Source organism: Toxorhynchites rutilus, chromosome 3 (genome assembly GCF_029784135.1).
Source record: "Toxorhynchites rutilus septentrionalis strain SRP chromosome 3, ASM2978413v1, whole genome shotgun sequence".
NCBI classification, from domain to species: Eukaryota; Metazoa; Arthropoda; class Insecta; order Diptera; family Culicidae; genus Toxorhynchites; species Toxorhynchites rutilus.
This window is the reverse complement of record NC_073746.1, coordinates 243,421,203-243,441,164: the sequence shown is the minus strand read 5'-3', so window position 1 is coordinate 243,441,164 and position 19,962 is coordinate 243,421,203. Positions and strand designations below refer to the sequence as shown.

At 40.8% G+C, this 19,962-nt stretch overlaps 1 protein-coding gene and 2 pseudogenes across 1 annotated transcript; all 3 read right to left on the bottom strand.

Annotated features, from left to right (window-relative positions):
- Positions 1–1,726: 1,726 nt before the first annotated feature.
- LOC129780814 (U4 spliceosomal RNA) lies at positions 1,727–1,855 on the bottom strand (annotated as a pseudogene).
- A 558-nt stretch (positions 1,856–2,413) lies between these two features.
- LOC129774074 (uncharacterized) lies at positions 2,414–5,374 on the bottom strand. Its single transcript, XM_055777772.1, has one exon. It carries the CDS (start codon positions 5,372–5,374, stop codon positions 2,414–2,416), a length of 2,961 nt encoding a protein of 986 aa, XP_055633747.1.
- A 3,959-nt stretch (positions 5,375–9,333) lies between these two features.
- Positions 9,334–9,462, bottom strand: LOC129780813 (U4 spliceosomal RNA; annotated as a pseudogene).
- Between the last annotated feature and the right edge of the window lie 10,500 nt (positions 9,463–19,962).

Below are 19,962 nucleotides of genomic sequence, written 5' to 3'. Positions count from 1 at the left end.
GTTACGGCAGCGGAGCGGGGATTTTTAAGCTGACTGGCAGGCTCGAGAATTACGCATGTGTGAGACTGCGACCAATGTTTCGTTCATTTTTTTTCTTTTTCCTTTCCAATCTTGCTTCATTGTATTTCGCTGCTGCTGTGGTTGTCCGTTTTGGTCGGTACGTTTTGAGGAGCACAAAATGGACCAATCAAAAATGGGCACATACTGCATTTGGACAATGCTTGATATTTCACAATTATTCAATTATTTATCTCAAGAATAATGAAATGTTATTCGTTATGATAGATGCGTAGATATATTTCCTATCAATTGATGCAAAAACCTTTGCGATCTGTTGAGAAATGCTCGAGTTATAAGCGTTCCAAATCTTGCATTTTTTCTTACTTGTTCAGTGCCTAAATTTTCATTTCACCCCCTATATCTTCCGGTTAGACGTAGTCCTACGTCAAAAAAAATCCTCGAGCTTTGCTCCATCGAGCAAAGTAGAGAACGATTCAGCTGAGTTCAAAAAAGGAAAAATCAACAACGTATCAGTCATGGGAAAAAATTTTAGTGATATCGGAAAACTTTTCAAATGGGCAAAAATAGAATCATGACACATTGCTTGATAAGACACGGATAATAAAACAATCAATTTTATACAAAAAAAAATCGACCCCATACGTTATCATAATTATTGTGTCACATCCCTATCGGTCGGCGCTCCTCATCGAAGCAATCTGGATCGTGCAGCCATTGGGAGAGTTTGAAACGTCAAGGTGAAAAAATATCATTGTCACGATTTTGCCATTACTATCCATTACCTGAAGAAAATTATATTATTATTGAATTAGAATGCAACGATTATAAGAAATTATGAAGAGGAGAAAAATAGAGACAGAATGAAGTTGTTTCAGGGAGAATAATATGAATTGTTGTCTGCAGGAAATTTTTAATTTTGTGAATACAATTGTGGCTGCAGGGTATCGTGCTGATTACGCTGGAGGAAAGATCCTCTCTGGAGCCACCAAATGTGGCTGCAGTTCGAGATCGTGCTGATGACACGAAGGGAAAGCCCTTTACTGGACGCTATGTGGTAGGCCAGATCACGTAGAGCGCATAACGAGTATGCGCCTACTGGTGCGATCCGGTAGTACCGCGTCACTTGGGAGTTTGGCCGGGCGGAGCCAAGGGAAGGAAAAGGGAGAGGAAGGGTGGTTGGAATTTCGGATCTTTGGAGGAGGGGTGTTCAATACTTACCAGCGCTTGTTGCGCTGGGATCTGCCGGCGATGATGTCCAGGGTGCTCCCGATGGTGTCCAGGATGCTCGGGCGATGTCCAGGGTTGTGATACGTTTATGACAAAAAAAAGGGGTTCGGTACTTCGCCACGACGCTCCTACGTCCGTGGTATGGTTGAGAGTGTCCAGTTGAGAGTGCGTTTATTCTGTTCAAGTTTTCTCTTATATACAGACATTGCCTTCTTATCTACCCCAGAAGGGCGTAGCATAAGAGAGAGAAAATTACAATTATTTATTCTAAGCCAGACGGGCGAACGAGGGATGATTATTAACACGCTCGCAGGCGTGTTATCTTTTCCTCTCCGTTTTATTACTTATTGTCCTAGCTCGGAGATAGGCTCCGTTTATAGCACCCATAGTGCTCTCTTTTTGGGATTTCTCCCGTCCTTCGGTATTTACGATCGGAGATAGGCTCTGATCGTAAACACATTACGTCGTTTTGCTTATTTTTGTTTTGTTCTCCTTCCCGGCGGGTTATCGCTGGCCGGAGGAGTTTTATGATATTTAGGTTTTCAGCTAGCAATAATCGCACTTCGGAAAAACCTCATTAGTTACGATAAAGCCACTGCGCAAGCTATTCTGTGTATTTAGGATAGAGCGCGATCTAAGCATCCGCTCTATCGTTCTCGCCATGAATCACGCTCTAAAGGCATGATCCGTGCGGCGACATACCGGCCCTCGTAAATCGCGTAAGGCAGATTTACCAATTGAGCTACGCCGCATCTGTTTCTAATAATTTTTTCTTCTATGCTTCTGATGCTGTATCTTTTATTACTGTATAATTCGCAATTGTTTCATCTTATATTCTCTTTTCAATATTATGTTTTTCTTACATTCAATTTCCTAACCTGAAGTTATACAATGCAATTCGTTTGCTATGAGCGGATGACTTCCGTTTATTCTTCATACATGGTTTGTTATAAATTCGTTCGATTCGTTACAATCTATTGGCCACTCTGCCTTCAGATTCATCCTTGCTATTTCAAATGCAAATCAATTTATTCCTATTCTGTGTTTAATCATTTATAGGTTTGTGCTACACTTCATTCGTCTTTATTACGAATCATTCATATAATATCATTCCCTAGCCTTAAGCTATATAATTTAATCCGTTATTGTTAAATACTACGACGGGTTAAAGCTTCTTCTGTATTTTAGGTTTTATTGGGATAAAGGTTCCTGTTTTACGCCTTTTCTTCGTGGTGACGTTGACTTTCCTGGCTAATTCCTGAATTCGGTCGATGTCCAGAGATCTCCTTTTCCCGAAATTGACGGATGCGTCGGCGAGTATCTGCTGTCTTTTACTAACACGTCTGGTGTTTGATGCATGCGCTGTCGGTTCTGGTATTGTTCGTCGATCCTTGATACGAAGGCGTTCCTTAAGTGCCAAATCGTCTGTGGATTCTTGCGCGTCCAGATCCTTAGGTTCCAGGTCCAATTTGGCGACTTTTACTACCGGGCGTGTGAAGTCTCCCTGTATTGTGTTGATCTTAACAGATCGTACCCTGTTATCTTTTCCGGTGAATACCTCTGTAACCCGACCCTTGAGCCACCTTCCGGTTATCTTATTGTCGAGGGCGGTCACGACGATGTCGTCTACCTTCAATGGAATAACGTCCTTGGTCCATTTTGACCTTTTGATTTGAGTTGGTAGGTACTCATTTTTCCATCTATCCCAAAAATACTTCGCAGCTTGTTGGATTTTTACGTAAGTTTTTGCGGTGTACGGCGACGGTTCTATGTCATATGGGGGCGTACTTTCGCCCGGCCGGCCCAGTAGGAAGTGGAACGGCGTTAGGGGACCTTCTTCTGTCTCGTTGATCGGAATATCGGTGAGAGGTCTCGAATTTAGGATAAATTCAGCTCGTATTAAAGCTGATCTCAACACCTCAGGTGAGGGTCTGTTCACCCAATATGTAAGCATGTGTTTTAATGCGTTCTTAATAATTCCGATAAGTCTTTCCCATGCTCCACCAAAGTGTGGTGCATTGGGTGGATTGAACGTCCATTTAATTTTGAGTTTCGCGGCTTCGAGTGGTCCCAGTTTGACGTTAATTTTATCCAGCTGAATTTTCATTTCTTTCTCGGCGCCTACGAAGTTCGTCCCGTTGTCGCTGTACAAGTGTGTTACTTGTCCCCTTCTGCTGGTGAAATCCTGGAAGCAGCGGATGAAGCAGTCTGAGTCTAGCTTCTCGACCATTTCTATATGCACTGCTCTGGAGGCCAAACAAGTGAAGATTACACCCCACCGTTTTTCGATGGATTTCCTCCGTATAGCTACTTCATATGGGCCAAAATAGTCCACACCGCAATGCGTAAAGGTTGGTAGATGTGGTGTTATTCGGCTGTCTGGGAGGGGCGCCATCTCTGGTGCCTGAGGTTGGGCTCGTTGGTTCGCGCATTGTTGGCATTTCTTAAGAACGTTATTTAGTACACCTCTAAGGCGCGTTATATGGTACCTTTCTTGTAGTACGCCCATGACTACGTTGAACGCTGTGTGATGATACCGCTCGTGCGCGTCCCGCACCAGTAGCTGTGTAATTCTATGGGTGGGCGGTAAGATAATCGGTTTCCTCATGGTTTCAAGTAACTCGGAGCCGTAGACTAAACGGCTTCTGGACCTTATTACGCCGTAATCGTCGAGATATGGCATTAGCGGTGCTAATTTACTAGTTTGAGGAATAAGGCGTCCTCTCAGAAGGCATGCCATTTCGTCAGGAAATGAATCCCATTGCGCCTTTCGATATAAGGCGTTTTCGACCGATGTTCTGTCCTCAACAGTTATCCAGGACGAAGGTAGAGGGCGTCCTAATTTTTTAAACCAATATTTCTCGGCTACTCTATTCAGTATACATAGGTGAGACAGTAATCTCCACCATGAGCTATAATAGTTTTCACGGAAGAACCAATGCGTGACGGGATTGGTATGCAAGAGTATGAAATTTCTTATCTCCTCATTGGTTCGTTTCCGTGTCATTTGTTGGGGCCACATTTTCTCAGGGTCGTTCAAAAACTGTGGTCCACTTAACCAGTTTGTATTTCCTGACGAGGGTTTAGTAGCGGCGTCTGCTGGATTTAGTTTCGTGGGCACGTATCTCCACTGGTCCGTAGTCGTTGAGCTTAATATTTCTCCAACCCTGTGAGCTACGAATACCTTGTAATCTCTATGATTGGATTGAATCCACGATAATACTGTCTGGGAGTCGCTCCACAGAACGCTTCGATTTATTGATATTCTTAGCTCACGTTTGACCGTGTCGAGCAATCTTGTTCCTAGGACCGCAGCCTGTAGTTCGAGACGAGGTATAGAGAGTGCCTTTATGGGAGCGACGCGTGATTTAGCCGTTAGCAGACTGATTTTGGTGCTAGTGCCTACACTTTTTATATATACACAGGCACTGTATGCGAGCTCAGAAGCGTCGACAAAAACATGAAGCTCGGTATGTACTGCGTTGTCTACCTGGACGTACCTAGGAATGCTTATATTTTCTGCCTGTTTTAGTTTCTCTAACCAAGAGTTCCACGCAGGAAGTCGTGTGTGGGGAATTTCCTCGTCCCAATTAGTGGTGGTTTTGTGTACCTCTTGTAGTATTGTTTTCCCTTGTATGGTAATGTGAGCGATCAGTCCGAGAGGATCGTAAACACTCAATACAAATGCCATTACTTCGCGCCATGTGGGCCGTCTTAGATTTTGCAACACTTCTGCTTCCAATTTATTCATGTTTACCATGTATCCTATGGTGTCGGTGTTCGTGTTCCAGTACACTCCAAGCACCTTTTCTGTTTGGTCGTCTTTTCCATTAAAGAGTTTTACTTCACTTGTCAAAACCCTATCGGACGGCAATCCTCGTAGCAGCGTGTTGCTGTTAGAAATGAAGTTCCTTATGTGGAATCCACCCCTTTCATGAATTGATATGACTTCGTTTATCACCTTTATCGCGGTTGCAGTGTTGTCGAAACTCTCAACGCAATCGTCAACGTAATGTTGGTTAGTTATAACATACGCTGCCTCTGGATAGCGTTCTTGAAAATCATCTGCATTCGAATTTTTCGCTGCTTGAGCACAGGACGGAGAACACGTGGAGCCGAAGGTCATTACTTGCATAAGATATATGTCGGGATCTCGATTGGTCTCACAATTTCTCCATAGAAACCTTTGAGCATGCTGGTCTTCGGGCCGTATTCTCACTTGGTGGAACATTTCTTTAATATCTCCACATATAGCGATTTTTTTTTTCTCTAAAGCGTAGAAGTATCCCGTATAAGGATGTCGTGGCATCCGGCCCTGATAGTAATGCAGAGTTTAATGACACACCTTGCGTCTTTGCGGCAGCGTCGAAAACTAATCGATGCTTAGGAGGATTCTTATTTTTATTCGTAACTATAAAGTGCGGCAAATAATATATTGTTTGTCGTGGTTCCGCTAGCTCTGCTTGCGACAGCTTTCTTATATATCCCTTACTAAGATAGTCGTTGAATGTATTAATTGCCCATTCTTTCGTTTGCTTGTTTCTCTCTAGCGATTTCTCCATTGTTCGTAGTCTATTGAATGCATTGGCATAACTATCTGGGAAAGAGAATTGATCGTCCTTCCATAGTAGTCCAACTTCGTATCTGCCTTCCTTCCGTTTTAGTGTTTCAATTAGAATTTGTTTGGAACGCTTCTTCTCCTTCCCTTCCGGAAGTTCCTCTACGATCTTGACTCCAAAATCTTCAGTGGAGAGATAATTTTTTAACATATTTCTTAGGATTTCATCGTGATGTAATAATACATGTTCGTTCTGACTGCTTGAACCTGTGGTTCCGAATATAAACCATCCAAGCTTACTTCGGATAGCTATTGGTTCCCTGGTTCCTCCCTTCCTTGTTTCCATCGCGGTGAGTAAGTGGCTTTGATTTAGCCCTATGAGAATTGTTGGCTTTGCAAGCTCATAGTCTTCTATTGGAAGGTCTTTCAAGTGAGGATATTTCGTAGCCATTGCCTTGTAGTCCAGTGTTTGAGTCGGCAGTTGTAGGTTCTTAATGGTTCTTACACCGTCAAGTCGATACGACTTTCTGGAAGACCCTTGAATGCGAACTTGGACTATTCTGCTGTTAATTTCGTTTCGAGACACGTCCTGTGTCCATTTCAGTTGAAGGGGTTCTTCTCTTCCGTGAAGGTCTAAGGAGTTTGCCATTTCCTCATCCAGCAATGTCAGGGAGGACCCTGTGTCCAGGAAGGCATATGTATCAATTGAATGGCTTCCATTCTGAAGTGTTACCGGAATGACTTGATAGTACTTCTCATTTGCTAAGGACTTATGGATGTGGCAGTTGGCTTCAAGCGGAACTGTAGCGGACGTATTACGAGGTGTTGGTTCCATGTCTGGATTCGAGTGTAACATTCTGTGGTGGTGTTTGTTACATCCACTCAAGCCGCACCTCCTGGATCGTCTGCAATCTTTAACCATATGTCCGGTGCCTAGACATCCGAAACATATTTTACATTGTACTGCCAATCGACATCTCTTCTGGATGTTTGATTTCTTAAATTCCGTGCAATCGAAGATTTTATGTATATTCGAGCAAACCGGACACTTCATGCGTGGCATTTCTTGATGGACGTGTATCTGGCTTCTAACTGTAGAAGGTAGAGGAGAAGCCATATTCCTCATTATTTTGGCGTGAGGTTTCAGCCAGTTACTCATTTCTTCTAAAGATGGGGCATCACCAGTCATCATTCTATGGCGTGTCCATTCTATTTGCAGGTTGTAAGGTAGTCTCTTAACTAGGTCTTCTATTAACCTCGCATCTAGTAGGTAACCTCTTTGATTTATGATCGTCATGTTTGCCACCATATTTTCTAAAGCATCTGACATTTCGATTATTATTGATCTACTTTCTCTTTTAAGCTTCTGTAGATCGTGCAGTAGTTCCTCATATATGAATTTAGGGTTTCCGAAATTTTCCTCTAGTCTCTCTATTATACTCGGAACATTTTCCGAGTTTATAAATAGTTGCTGCACGCTTCTAGCTGCGCGTCCTTCAAGGGCAGCTTCAAGTCTGGAGAGATTTTCATGATTGGAAAACGCACATTCTCTCGTGCTGACTTCGTAGATCCTTTTGAATTTAGCCCAATCTTTGGGCGACCCGCTGAATTTTGGCAAGGGAGTCAAAGCTTGCCTCTTCATTAGAATCGTAAAGTCTCCGTGCTGAGGAGCTGGCATCATTGCACTCTGCTCCCAGCCAATTGATGGACCGGATCTCAGTGGAAGTGGAGTTTGCATCGTTGCTCGATCGCGGTGTTGCCCGGAAATATTGATTAGGGGTTCAGTTGACTGCGCTTGTGCCGGAGAGCATGGTAATTCTGTTTGTTGCTGTGTTGCTATTGTCGTCGTACCCACGACTAAAGTGTTGAATGAAGCCTGCAATGTTGCTATTTCACCTCTTAGATTTAGCATGTTGTTGCGTTCGCTAACATGCATCTCTGTTAGTTGTGTAACTAGACTCGTCAGATCTTCTATTTGTTTCTGTTCCCTGGTTTTAGTTGAGGGATGAGGTGCTGCTAATGCCTGTGCCTTTCCCTCACTTTCGTTTGTTTTGGTAGGGGAACAAAGCAAGCATATTAAATAGGTTTCTTCTTCGGTGGGTGTATGACCCGCACAGGAATAATGATAATTCCTTTTGCACTTTCTGCATTGGACCAGATTGTCTGGTTCAATTTTCTTGCCACATGCCTCACAGCATGGGCGTGATGATTTCGTGAAGCTTGATGTCATTTTGTTTGTGAGGCGCCTGGTTGCCGTCTCTCGATGTTTAAACTGTCTTATGATGCGCAAGTGGCGAGGCGCCTGGTTGCCTTAGCCTTGTCTCAAACCAAGCGTGGCGCCTAGTTGCCTACGCTGATTTAGTACTTCAAACGTTGATCAATGTTCGTCTTCCGGCCCTCGTGACCGGATTACAGTTGATGTTGACGAGGCGCCTGGTTGCCTTCGTCCAACTATGCCTGACTGGCGATCGGTTTGCTTATAAAGCTGGACTTGTTTCAACAAGATGCCGATTTCTACGGCCTAATTTGTCCGTCTTTCAGGACCCAATTTCTGTTTCTTGAAATGCGCAATTTGCCTCTTGGCTAAATGGTGATGTCCACAGACAACCTCACCTTGTTCGTCTTTACAAGACCGAACCTCTCCGTTCAACGACGGGCGCAAATCAATTTAACAGGATTCTCAACTCAACCGAGCGTGTTGTGAGTTCGTACAGTGTCTTTAGGAAAAGACTCCTCTCTGGAGCCACCAAATGTGGCTGCAGGGTATCGTGCTGATTACGCTGGAGGAAAGATCCTCTCTGGAGCCACCAAATGTGGCTGCAGTTCGAGATCGTGCTGATGACACGAAGGGAAAGCCCTTTACTGGACGCTATGTGGTAGGCCAGATCACGTAGAGCGCATAACGAGTATGCGCCTACTGGTGCGATCCGGTAGTACCGCGTCACTTGGGAGTTTGGCCGGGCGGAGCCAAGGGAAGGAAAAGGGAGAGGAAGGGTGGTTGGAATTTCGGATCTTTGGAGGAGGGGTGTTCAATACTTACCAGCGCTTGTTGCGCTGGGATCTGCCGGCGATGATGTCCAGGGTGCTCCCGATGGTGTCCAGGATGCTCGGGCGATGTCCAGGGTTGTGATACGTTTATGACAAAAAAAAGGGGTTCGGTACTTCGCCACGACGCTCCTACGTCCGTGGTATGGTTGAGAGTGTCCAGTTGAGAGTGCGTTTATTCTGTTCAAGTTTTCTCTTATATACAGACATTGCCTTCTTATCTACCCCAGAAGGGCGTAGCATAAGAGAGAGAAAATTACAATTATTTATTCTAAGCCAGACGGGCGAACGAGGGATGATTATTAACACGCTCGCAGGCGTGTTATCTTTTCCTCTCCGTTTTATTACTTATTGTCCTAGCTCGGAGATAGGCTCCGTTTATAGCACCCATAGTGCTCTCTTTTTGGGATTTCTCCCGTCCTTCGGTATTTACGATCGGAGATAGGCTCTGATCGTAAACACATTACGTCGTTTTGCTTATTTTTGTTTTGTTCTCCTTCCCGGCGGGTTATCGCTGGCCGGAGGAGTTTTATGATATTTAGGTTTTCAGCTAGCAATAATCGCACTTCGGAAAAACCTCATTAGTTACGATAAAGCCACTGCGCAAGCTATTCTGTGTATTTAGGATAGAGCGCGATCTAAGCATCCGCTCTATCGTTCTCGCCATGAATCACGCTCTAAAGGCATGATCCGTGCGGCGACAACAATACAATATTAATTATACGGAACCCGCCTCATTCTTTCGTCTAACGAGTAACATATTGATTATTGAATTGATTCTAATCAAAAGTTTATTTATCAAAATTCAAATTGTCCTTTTCAAATCTCATCTCAAGAACTGTATTTTCAACGAATTTAAAAAGAATTTTCTGCCGGCACTCTGAAATCGTCGTTGAATTTTGAAAAGGACAATTTGATTTTTGATGAATAAACTTTTGATTAGAATCGAACCAATTATCAATGGAGTCGATTTTTTACCTAAAATTGGTTGTTTAACCAGAGGCGCAATAAAAACAACTTTAATGTTTCAAATATGACTTATTTCAAGAAAAAAAAATAAACCTTTCATCGTTAATGTGAAATTTAAGTGACTATGATATGTACAGCGGGGTAAAAATCTTGATTTTTTAAGATTTTGCTTGAATTTTCACTTGGAATTATTAATATCGATGTTGTAGCGAAATTAAGATAGATAGAAGTTGGGTGTCAAAGAACAATGTGTAGAGCAGTTAGAGATTTTTAATTTAATTGTTTAATTGTTGACCTATTTAGTTTTTCACTTCCAAAGTGTTATTCAAATTCACTAATTTAGATGTTCCGCTGCTATATCCTGTATTAAATTCTCCTTTTATATTCGAAAAACGAAAGATAAATACATAAAACAACCAACAATTATATTATATATCGAGACTGTATATAAACGAGTCCGCCCGCCAAATCGCCACCATTTTTTTCAACTGGTTCGATAGTTAAATTTTTTCCCAATGATAAATATGTATGGATTATGTTCTCTCAAGTTGGAGTCGATTCATTTCCTAGTTTCCACAGCCTTATAAAAGGATAAAAGGATGTTATTTGGAATATCTGTCAATAGTATTGAAGGCGCAAAGCAAGACCCTTCACATTTAGAATTTCCTGTGGGAAAAATCAGCAATGTTGGCAATACGATGGGTATGTTTGTTAAGGTGGCCGTACACTGTTTGCCCGGAGGTCAAATATTTGATATATTTTGACAGATAAAGTTTGATTTGATATTTGTACAAACACTATTTTGTTTGCCACTCTTAAATATTCAACAGTGTTAAACAATGTCAAACACCGAACATGGATAAAATCGACTGAAATATTCAAGGTAACCTAACCATGTACCGACAGGTTCGAAGAACAGACTAAATAAGTATTCGAGGCATCCAAAAATTGAATATTTGCTTGTTGTGTTTTGTGTAGCATATATTTGATCAGTACACGTCGACCAAATTTTATCTGTCAAAAAGAGTCAAATATTTGGCTTCGGTCAAACAGTGTATGAGCACCATTAGTGATACTCCTTATTGATAGGCAAATGGTGTTTATACACTGATCAAAATTTTAACGGCTATGGATAAAACCCTGTCTATTGTTAATTTATGTAACCTTTCTAGGCTTTGTTCCTAGAATTAAAATGACTCAAAAAAATTAACGTCTTTGGAATGTTTCGTCAACATTATTGTGAAGGGACTGCCCTTCACATTTAGAATTTCCTATTGATGGGAATATGTTGAGTATGTACCGTTCTGAATCATATTTCGGACACTTTGTTCTAATATCTTGAAATGCTTAATGCACTGATGATATAACTATAAAATTGATATTACAATTGCTTCTGTAAAGTCCTTGGTTTCACTATCATTTCATATGAGAACTACATTAAATTATAACATAATCGGCAAAAATCTATCAACACTACTCAATATCGTTTGTGTTTGACTTTTGCTTAGCGTGAGCACGTAGAATTTACCCGTTCATCAATATTTAAATTTCTCCCATGTTTCATCAGTTCTCATCATCGTTAACAGTTAAAAATATAACCAAGTGTAATGTAATTTTCGTTCAAAAAATTACAAAATAAAGTGTCCGAAATTTGATTTTTACTCGCTTCATTGGAAAAGCATTTTATTCAATGATTTCTTTATGTTTTCAATCAAATAGGTACTTAAAAGTATATTGAACTAATTTATTAAAAATATCAACCAAATAATACCTGTACATAATGTTTAGACCTGTTTTCTGCATCATATGCCTTAAGCATCCGAAATATGATTCAAAACGGTATGTTAGTGATACTCCTGGTCGGTAGGCAAACTATGCTTTTTCAGTGAAGAGCAAACTATGCTTTTTCAGTGAAGAGCAAACTATGCTTTTTCAGTGAAAATATACATACAGGGGGAAGACGATGTCTGGATCGGCAAAATTATGTCAATACTCAAATAGTCACAACGCTTGAAAAATACTTAATTAATTTAATTTTTGCATTAAACAAATCATGCAAAACTTCACCAGCAGCTTTTAAAAAATCGTGTTCGGTACACATTTAAAAAAAAAACTTTTTTGTGCGGTAGATAGGGACCGCTTAAAAAAAGTTTCCCCCAAGAAAATAACTCAAATCCACGTGTGGTGTGATCGATGTGCAGTATTATCCTGATGTCGTCTATAGACGACACTCGTAGCGAAAGGGTTAAAGATGTGTTTTTTTCTCCCTGAAATTTAAATCTTTATTTACTTCATGTACGCATGTATCTGTTTCGTATTCGTCAATAAAGAGTCGAATATTCGGCTGCCGGTATGCGAAAAGTGAAATAATGAAGTTATAGTGAAAATATCCAGAAATTATTTTGATTGGGGAAAGTCGGAAAAGACTGACATGGTAGGAAAGACGGACACCCCTGTATAATTGACAAATTACATTTTTATTTTAAATTTTAGTAATGTACAAACTTGCAATACAGTATATCAATACCTTTGAAGCTTACTGTGTACACCTAGCTGGCTTTCTGTTAAAATTGTAAATGAAAGAGAGGTTGTATCCGAGACACGACCGCTTAGATCGTAGAACTACGCAATCTTTCTTTTTTTTAAATCTGTTGGTTTATCATTTGCGAATACGTCGAAATTTCATAAATAACTCTTTAGTAAAAAGTTTCGGGACCCTGAAAAGGTTTAATGGCTTGCGTGGTTTGGTAGAATCATTTCGAGGAACAACGATTTTTTTTTGCCTTTGCGAGAACAATAGACTAATTGGTCATACGTGGCAATTTGTTTCTTTATATCAATGCACGCATTGCACTAAGTATTCCGCTATCCCCCTTCGTTGTTTCTATTCTAGCAGCTGCATAATTTGCCGTTATTGACAGCTCTGTTCGGGAAAGCACACGAATGGACAAAACAAATGTATGGGGAAATGGGAATGCATCCAATGATCGTTCGAAGGTGGTGTGATATCTCGGTAAATAATTATGCACAACACCATTAAATGTACAAAGAACAACATTCATTTTTATTCCATGTAGAAAATACCAACCCACCAGGACTGTCGACGCACTATACACTACACATTCAAATCAGGATACCACATCCTCCCCTCACATTGAAATTAATGATAACAGAACACTATTGAATCATATTCATTCGTCGGCTTTTTTTATTACATTAAGAAATCTCTGAGGTCTTCTGATCTGCCGTGTGTTACGACGCTTTGCGAAAGGTTCTCCGTCATCCGGCAATGCACTTCCAGACGAGCGAGCTTCTATGGGATCCTTCATAGGCAATTCGTGGCTGCCAGATTGTTGTGTTGAGACAGTATCTTCCTTCCTGAATGGCGATGTTTGAAAAATAATATAGATGGAGAAAACAAAAAATTATAGGAGGTTGTGTCCAAGATACGACCGCATCGTTGACGTAGAACTACGCTGTAATTTTATATAAGTCGCTTATTTATACCTTCGGATATTATTCTATAATGCTGTGAAATTTTAGAAACAACTGCTTAGTAGAATAATCTCTGAAATGATTTTTTCATTGTAGAATCAGTTGACAATAATTGATTGATGATTCATTCTTGCCCTCGCAAAACAATCGTATGTCGCAATTTATTTCATGTCAATGCATTGAGAATTTACCTCGAACGCTATTCCGGTGGCCTTTTTCGCAATTGACATAGACTCGGCTACAGTCGATTATATACATGTTGCACCAGCACCATTATTCCACATTTCATGACTACATCAATATATCTTTGGCACCGCATGGAAACAACAAAAATGTCAACACTTGCAAGTATCAAATATAATGCTACATGTTATTTAGGATTGCCTCAAAGGAATATAAACACTTCTCATCATTTCGCGCTATTCTCAAAAGAAACGCTTCTGTTAATATTACTGGCCTCGAAAAAAGTTGCATTACTTTCTCATGCTCGAGAGAAGCGCAGCTGTCACCCTTAGTGGGGGAAGTTTTGCTACTGGCAAGTGAAACCTAATCACATACAAAATTCCAGAACGACATTTACTTTCTTGGTGATTAAACAAGCGAAATAAACTCTTTTTGTTAATAACAACCTCGTAAACAGTAGCAATGCTTCATTATGATCAATATTAGCGCAAATGCAATCCTAGTTGAAGGCAGTTTTGCGACTGGCACGCGAACCCAAAATAACTTATAACATTCCAGTAAGACATTCAAGATGCTTGGTATTCCCCAAATAATTTTTTGGCGCACAACCTTAACGCCTGCTTCGCCATAACGTCAGTTTAATGCATTGATGCATTCTCAAAGGCACCAACGAAGCCCTTATGATGACGGGAAGCAAACAATGTTAACTGCTTTGAAAAAGACTATGCCACACAGCTTGTTCTCTGCTGTAACACCCATCGATGCGAATTCGCTGATGAGTTTGTCAAGAGCGACCGCCTTCACCACCTGCTGGGGGAGCTTGATTTTGGTTGCTGCCTGGGTAACGGCGTTTACATTTTCGACCGACGCGCCGAAGTCGCCTACTTCGCTGTTGTAGCTTTTCACTAGAGATGAGCCATCCGCTTATGAGCTGTTCATTCGAATCGCTTCATCATAGTGAGCGGATTCGGATCGGCTCGCATTCAAAAAAACGCAGCTCATCAGCTCATTACGGAGCTGGAGTTGATGAGCTGTTGAGCTGTTGAGCTGTTGAGCTGTTGAGCTGCTGAGCTGATGAGCTGTTGAGCTGATGAGCTATTGAGCTGCTGAGCTGAAGAGCTGTTGAGCTGCTGAGCAGTTGAGCTGTTGAGCTGCATAGCTGTGAAGCGCAAAAGCTGCAAAGAGTGTGAATTGCGAGACGCGAAAGGATTTTTCGTCTCCCGCGCTTCATGGCATGACGTCAGTTTGTTTTCGTGTATCCCTCTTCGTACTTTAGCTTTAGCAGAGATGCCAGATAGGAAAAAAAGGTTTTTATTTTGAAGATATTCAATCGTTCGTTACTTCATTAAACTTTTCTTATATGGCCAAACAAAATAATACACATTATTATATGCTTGTAAATAAATTTAATATATTACATTGTAATTTAAACATTACTGTGGAAACGCATACATTTATTTCCGCGTGCTGAATCAAAACAATTCAGAAAACCACCTGGCATAAATGTTGATTATTGAACTGGTCCTTTTGTTACGTTTGTGATCGCGAATAATTATTTCTCGTTGCACCTATTAGTGGATTTATTTTTATATCCTCGGATGCAAAAAAAATCTCGATGGTTTTTTTCAAAAAAGACGGGTGGGTAATGTCGGGGACATAACCGGAGTGACGTAGGACTATACAAAGGGGACAGCTTTTGTTAAATATATATTTTAAATATATTGTTTTATTTTCTTCTCCTACGTGAATACCTACCTATCCACCTGAAAAATGGATTAGTTTACTGATTACTCTTTATGAATATGTTGATGGTTCTGAAAAGAACCTTTGGTGTTGTGTTTTTGTTATCACTCGATATTCCCATCTTGTTCGGTTAAACCTTCCTGTTTAGCTATTGCGTTTGCCACTCGCCACAGCTTTCACAGTTGGAAAATTTCTTCCCATCCAGTTTGTGACATGTTGTTCAGTAAATTACATTTAATGCGACGTGCCGGAGAAACACTTTGCCACTCACTGCAACTAATTGTTGCCTTGATGAGCGCCGAACCGAAGCTGCTCTGTTCTTGATGCGGGTTTTCTGATTGTCGTGAGCAGCTTTGCAAGCCAACTCGAGCACTCCGACGGCCGAAACTCTATAATCGCTGTTAGGTATACTGGTGCTCCGGCACCAATCCGTTCGGCCTAATTACCCTTGCGGAGCAATCAGTGAATGCGACCAACAGGGAACTGGAGACCTGCACGGTTCGAGTGAGACTTTGCCTTTCCCTTAACTCGTCCTCCCTTGTTACGTCTACGATGCCGATGCCGTACAACCACACGGGTTTACGGTTTGAAAGAAAATAAGATATTTTTTTAGGGTCCGCGTGTTTTATACTCTAGCGGTACACACTCACAGGATAGAGACAAATCGGCAGACTCAGCCAGAAGGGCGAGTCCAACGAGACGAACAAATGAGCGTTAAAAGGGAGCGATGGCAAAAAAATACATTCATTACGATTTGTTCGCTCGTTGGATTCACATGCAGGCTAAAAAGGGTCCTTTTGAGGATCACAAAATTATCTTCAATCTAAAGAGTTTATTGTTTTGTTATCACCCGATATCCCCATCTTGTTTGGCTAAACCTTCCTGTTTAGCGATTTGTTGCCACTCGCCACAGCTTTCACAGTTAGAAAATTTCTTCCCATCCAGCTTTGTGACATGTTGTACAGTAAATTACATTCAATGCGACGTGCCGAAGCACCACTCAGTGTCGCATTGGAGGCGATTTTAACCTGTAATTGAACATTTGCGATGACAATGGTACAGTTTCGACTTTCAATGTGGGGTCATAATTTTGATCTCTATGTTTACAAAAATGTCCAACTAAATAAGTCGCATTACATGTCCGTCCAATTAGCTAAATGTCGAACTAATTGTAAATTACTGTACGTTCAATCTGGAAACAATTTAAGAATTGGTGAAAATTGAATAATCAGGAAAGTCCCCAACTATCAATAAGCTCAGAACAACTGCCAAATTCACATACTCATCAGATCCTGGCTAACAAATTATGAAAAAATCAATTTGTGTTTTATTATTATTTTGGATAATGTTTTAGAAAGCATTGAACTGTATTTCCTAAACTCTTTTATGGAAGGTTGAATGGCCCTGAAAAGCGCCTTGTTTTATGGAATGGTTCCAATTTAGAAAACTTAGTACTCGTGGTTTTGAAAAAAAAAACCATTTCGAACGCCCTCGATGCCGCCTTGTTCTGGATTTGCCACCAAAGCAGTTTGTATAAAGAACAAACTTTTTTCTTCTGCTACCTGATGCCATTTTGCGATTGCGTTTGCCACTCGCTGCAACTGCCTGTTGTCTTGTTGTCCACCGAACCGAATGTGTTCTGTTCCGAATGCGGGTTTTCTTATCGTCGCGAGCAGCTTTGCCAGCTAACTCGATCACTTCGGCGGCAGAAACTATATAACGCCGGCTAGGTGGACTGGTGCACTGGTACTAACGCGCTCGCCCTAGCTACCCTTGCGGGGAACTCCAGATCAACACGGTTTGAGCGGGATTTTGCCTTTCCCTTCACTTTTCTTCCTTTACCATGTCCAGACATGGCTGCTTGGGTTGGTTTGTTGATGTGTTGTGATGCGAACCGATGTAGTGTACGGTTTGAATGAGAATGATCGTTACGGCAGCGGAGCGGGGATTTTTAAGCTGACTGGCTGGCTCGAGAATTACGCATGTGTGAGACTGCGACCAATGTTTCGTTCATTTTTTTCTTTTTCCTTTCCAATCGTGCTTTATTCTATTTCGCTGCTACTCTGGTTGCCCGTTTTGGTCGGTACGATTTGAGGAGCACAAAATGGACCAATCAAAAATGGGCACATAGGGCATTTTGACAATGCTTGATATTTCACAATTATTCAATTATTTATCTCATGAAAAATGAAATGTTATTCGTTATGATAGATGCGTAGATATATTTCCTATCAATTGATGCAAAAACCTTTGCGATCTATTGAGAAATGCTCGAGTTATAAGCGTTCCAAATCTTGCATTTTTGTTCAGTTCCTACTTGTTCAGTGCCTAAATTTCCATTTCACCCCCTATATCTTCCGGTTAGACGTAGTCCTACGTCAAAAACGTTGTCTCGGCCAATATTCCTGGAGGCATTCTATTTGGCTACTGCTGCTTTTTCTGTTGTTTAAGTTCAGCATATCCTAAGCATCTTCTATGTTGGATTTCAGCATTAAGTATTTGTTGTATATTATATTCTTAGAATTCATATCAGTTTTAGTTTGTGTACAATTACGAATTAAATTCGTTTATTTTTTTGCTTTCCGTCTATTAAAAAAATGCACACTATGCAATGTCCCATGGTGATTACGTTTCATATGCAATTGTGTGGACAACTGCAAAATTCAACTGAGCTGAAGAGCTGTTCCAAATGAGCAGCTCACTTGTATGAGCTGAACGGCTCTGAGCCGCTCACCATGATGAGCTGATTTGCCCATCTCTACTTTTCACTGCACCAACATCGCGTGCATCATTAGATGACGCTTGCCTCGACATTTTATTGCCCCTGGCAATGCGTTCGTTTTTTGCAGGGCTCGAGCCTGCCTCTTCTTCTTGCTCATCACACACTACGCGAAGCGTCCAATTTATGACGCGGGATACACAACACAAGATACGAATAACGCGAAAAACGAACAGAATAACCAAACGATGCTATCCAAGTTGAATTACCACTGGTGGGGTCCAATCTTAGATCGAAGCGCAGCGAAAGCAAAGTGAACTGGATTGCTCAACAGTCCAATGCCGAATGAAAGTTTGCCTCATCTTCTTCTTCTTCTTTGTTTTTAAGAGGCTTTAAACTTTGTAGTTCATTCGCCTCTAACAGTTTGCCTCAGCGAGATCCACTGTTTATACTCTAGGCAAGTATTCCCCTTCATTCTTCTACTTTTCCTTTGTTCACGGAGACTTTAAATCCTACGATTTTCCCTCCGTTGGTCGTCGATAAGTTGCTCGTTATTGACAGCTCTGTTCGGGAAAGCACACAAATGGACAGAACAAATGTATGGGAAAATGGAAACGCTTAAAGTTTCCATGAATTTTAACCATTTACAAACCAGGGGATTCTAATGTATAGCATAATAAACAAATCTTACGGAATTTCCGATTCGTTTAGTATGTAAATCGCCATAATCCGTTCGCGGCAAAAATAGTTATTAACGTTAACTTTATTTCATAAAAACGTGACCTGTTTTCTGATTTGGCACCCTTAATGAAAGACGTAGTTCTACGTCAAAACATGTATAGAAAGTTATATCGCATGAAAAACCATCTACGCATACTATGAAATCTCAATCTCAATCCCTTGGAATCGTTTATTTTTTATAGTTTTGGGGTATGGGTGTCTATGCATACTCCGTAACTATGAAAGTTCGATCAAAGGAACATGACATTACATGAGATATTTTTAGAATATAGATTCTACTGAAAAAGTTCAATGATATGAGAAAAAATTATGAACGTTTGACTGGGCTGCACTCTCAGACGGCTCAATTCATTTATTGATAAATACGGAGAGTTTTGAAATTCTTAGAAATTTAATTTTGAATGTATAGGTGATTGTATTTAAAATATATATTTGTTCTTTCTGTCCACGTGGATTATGTCTGTAGCCCCTCCCCCCCTCTCCGTGGACAAGCGTGGATATTTTCAACATGCGGGGCACGGGTTTTAACAAGTCTAGTCCGTTCATCTGCTTCGCCGACGACGTTGACATAATCGGAAGTACACATGCGACGATAGCGGACTTCTATACCCGACTGAAACACGAAGCAGAGAAGCGGGGTTGATTGGGCCTGGGATCAATCCGTCTAATGGCGGGTTTACATTAGGAAGATCTATAACTATAGATGGATTTATTCACGCGAAAATACTGTTGAGAATATATGAGGGGCTCAGAATGCAAGGGGTGTAAGTGACTTAATCGATTTCTCTTCATCAACTTTTTATTTAGTTAATAGCTCAACTGCAAAAACTTTCCAATTTAAGTTTGCTATAGAATCCGATAGATGAGGTTCCGACCTATTTTCCACATTGGTAAATACAGCTGGGAATGTATTTGCAGCTAAGTTATGACCCAAAGAGAGAGTCGATGTAGAGAAATCGATCAAATCACTTACACCCCTTTCATTATAAGCCCCTCATATATGATACATTTCTTCGAGATATATATAACCACTTTGAATAGAATAAATTCAAATAGAATAGAATTGCCATACAAATGAAACACAAATTTTTGCATTACTCGAGAATTAATCAAGCAAATGAAACCAAGTTACGCATATGGAGGTTTTAGGGTGCAATAAATGTTTCTATGGTGGATAGACACTCCACCCCCCTCTTTAAGGGGAGGCTGTCATACAAATGAAACACAAATTTCTGCATAACTCGAGAACTTCTGCGATTGG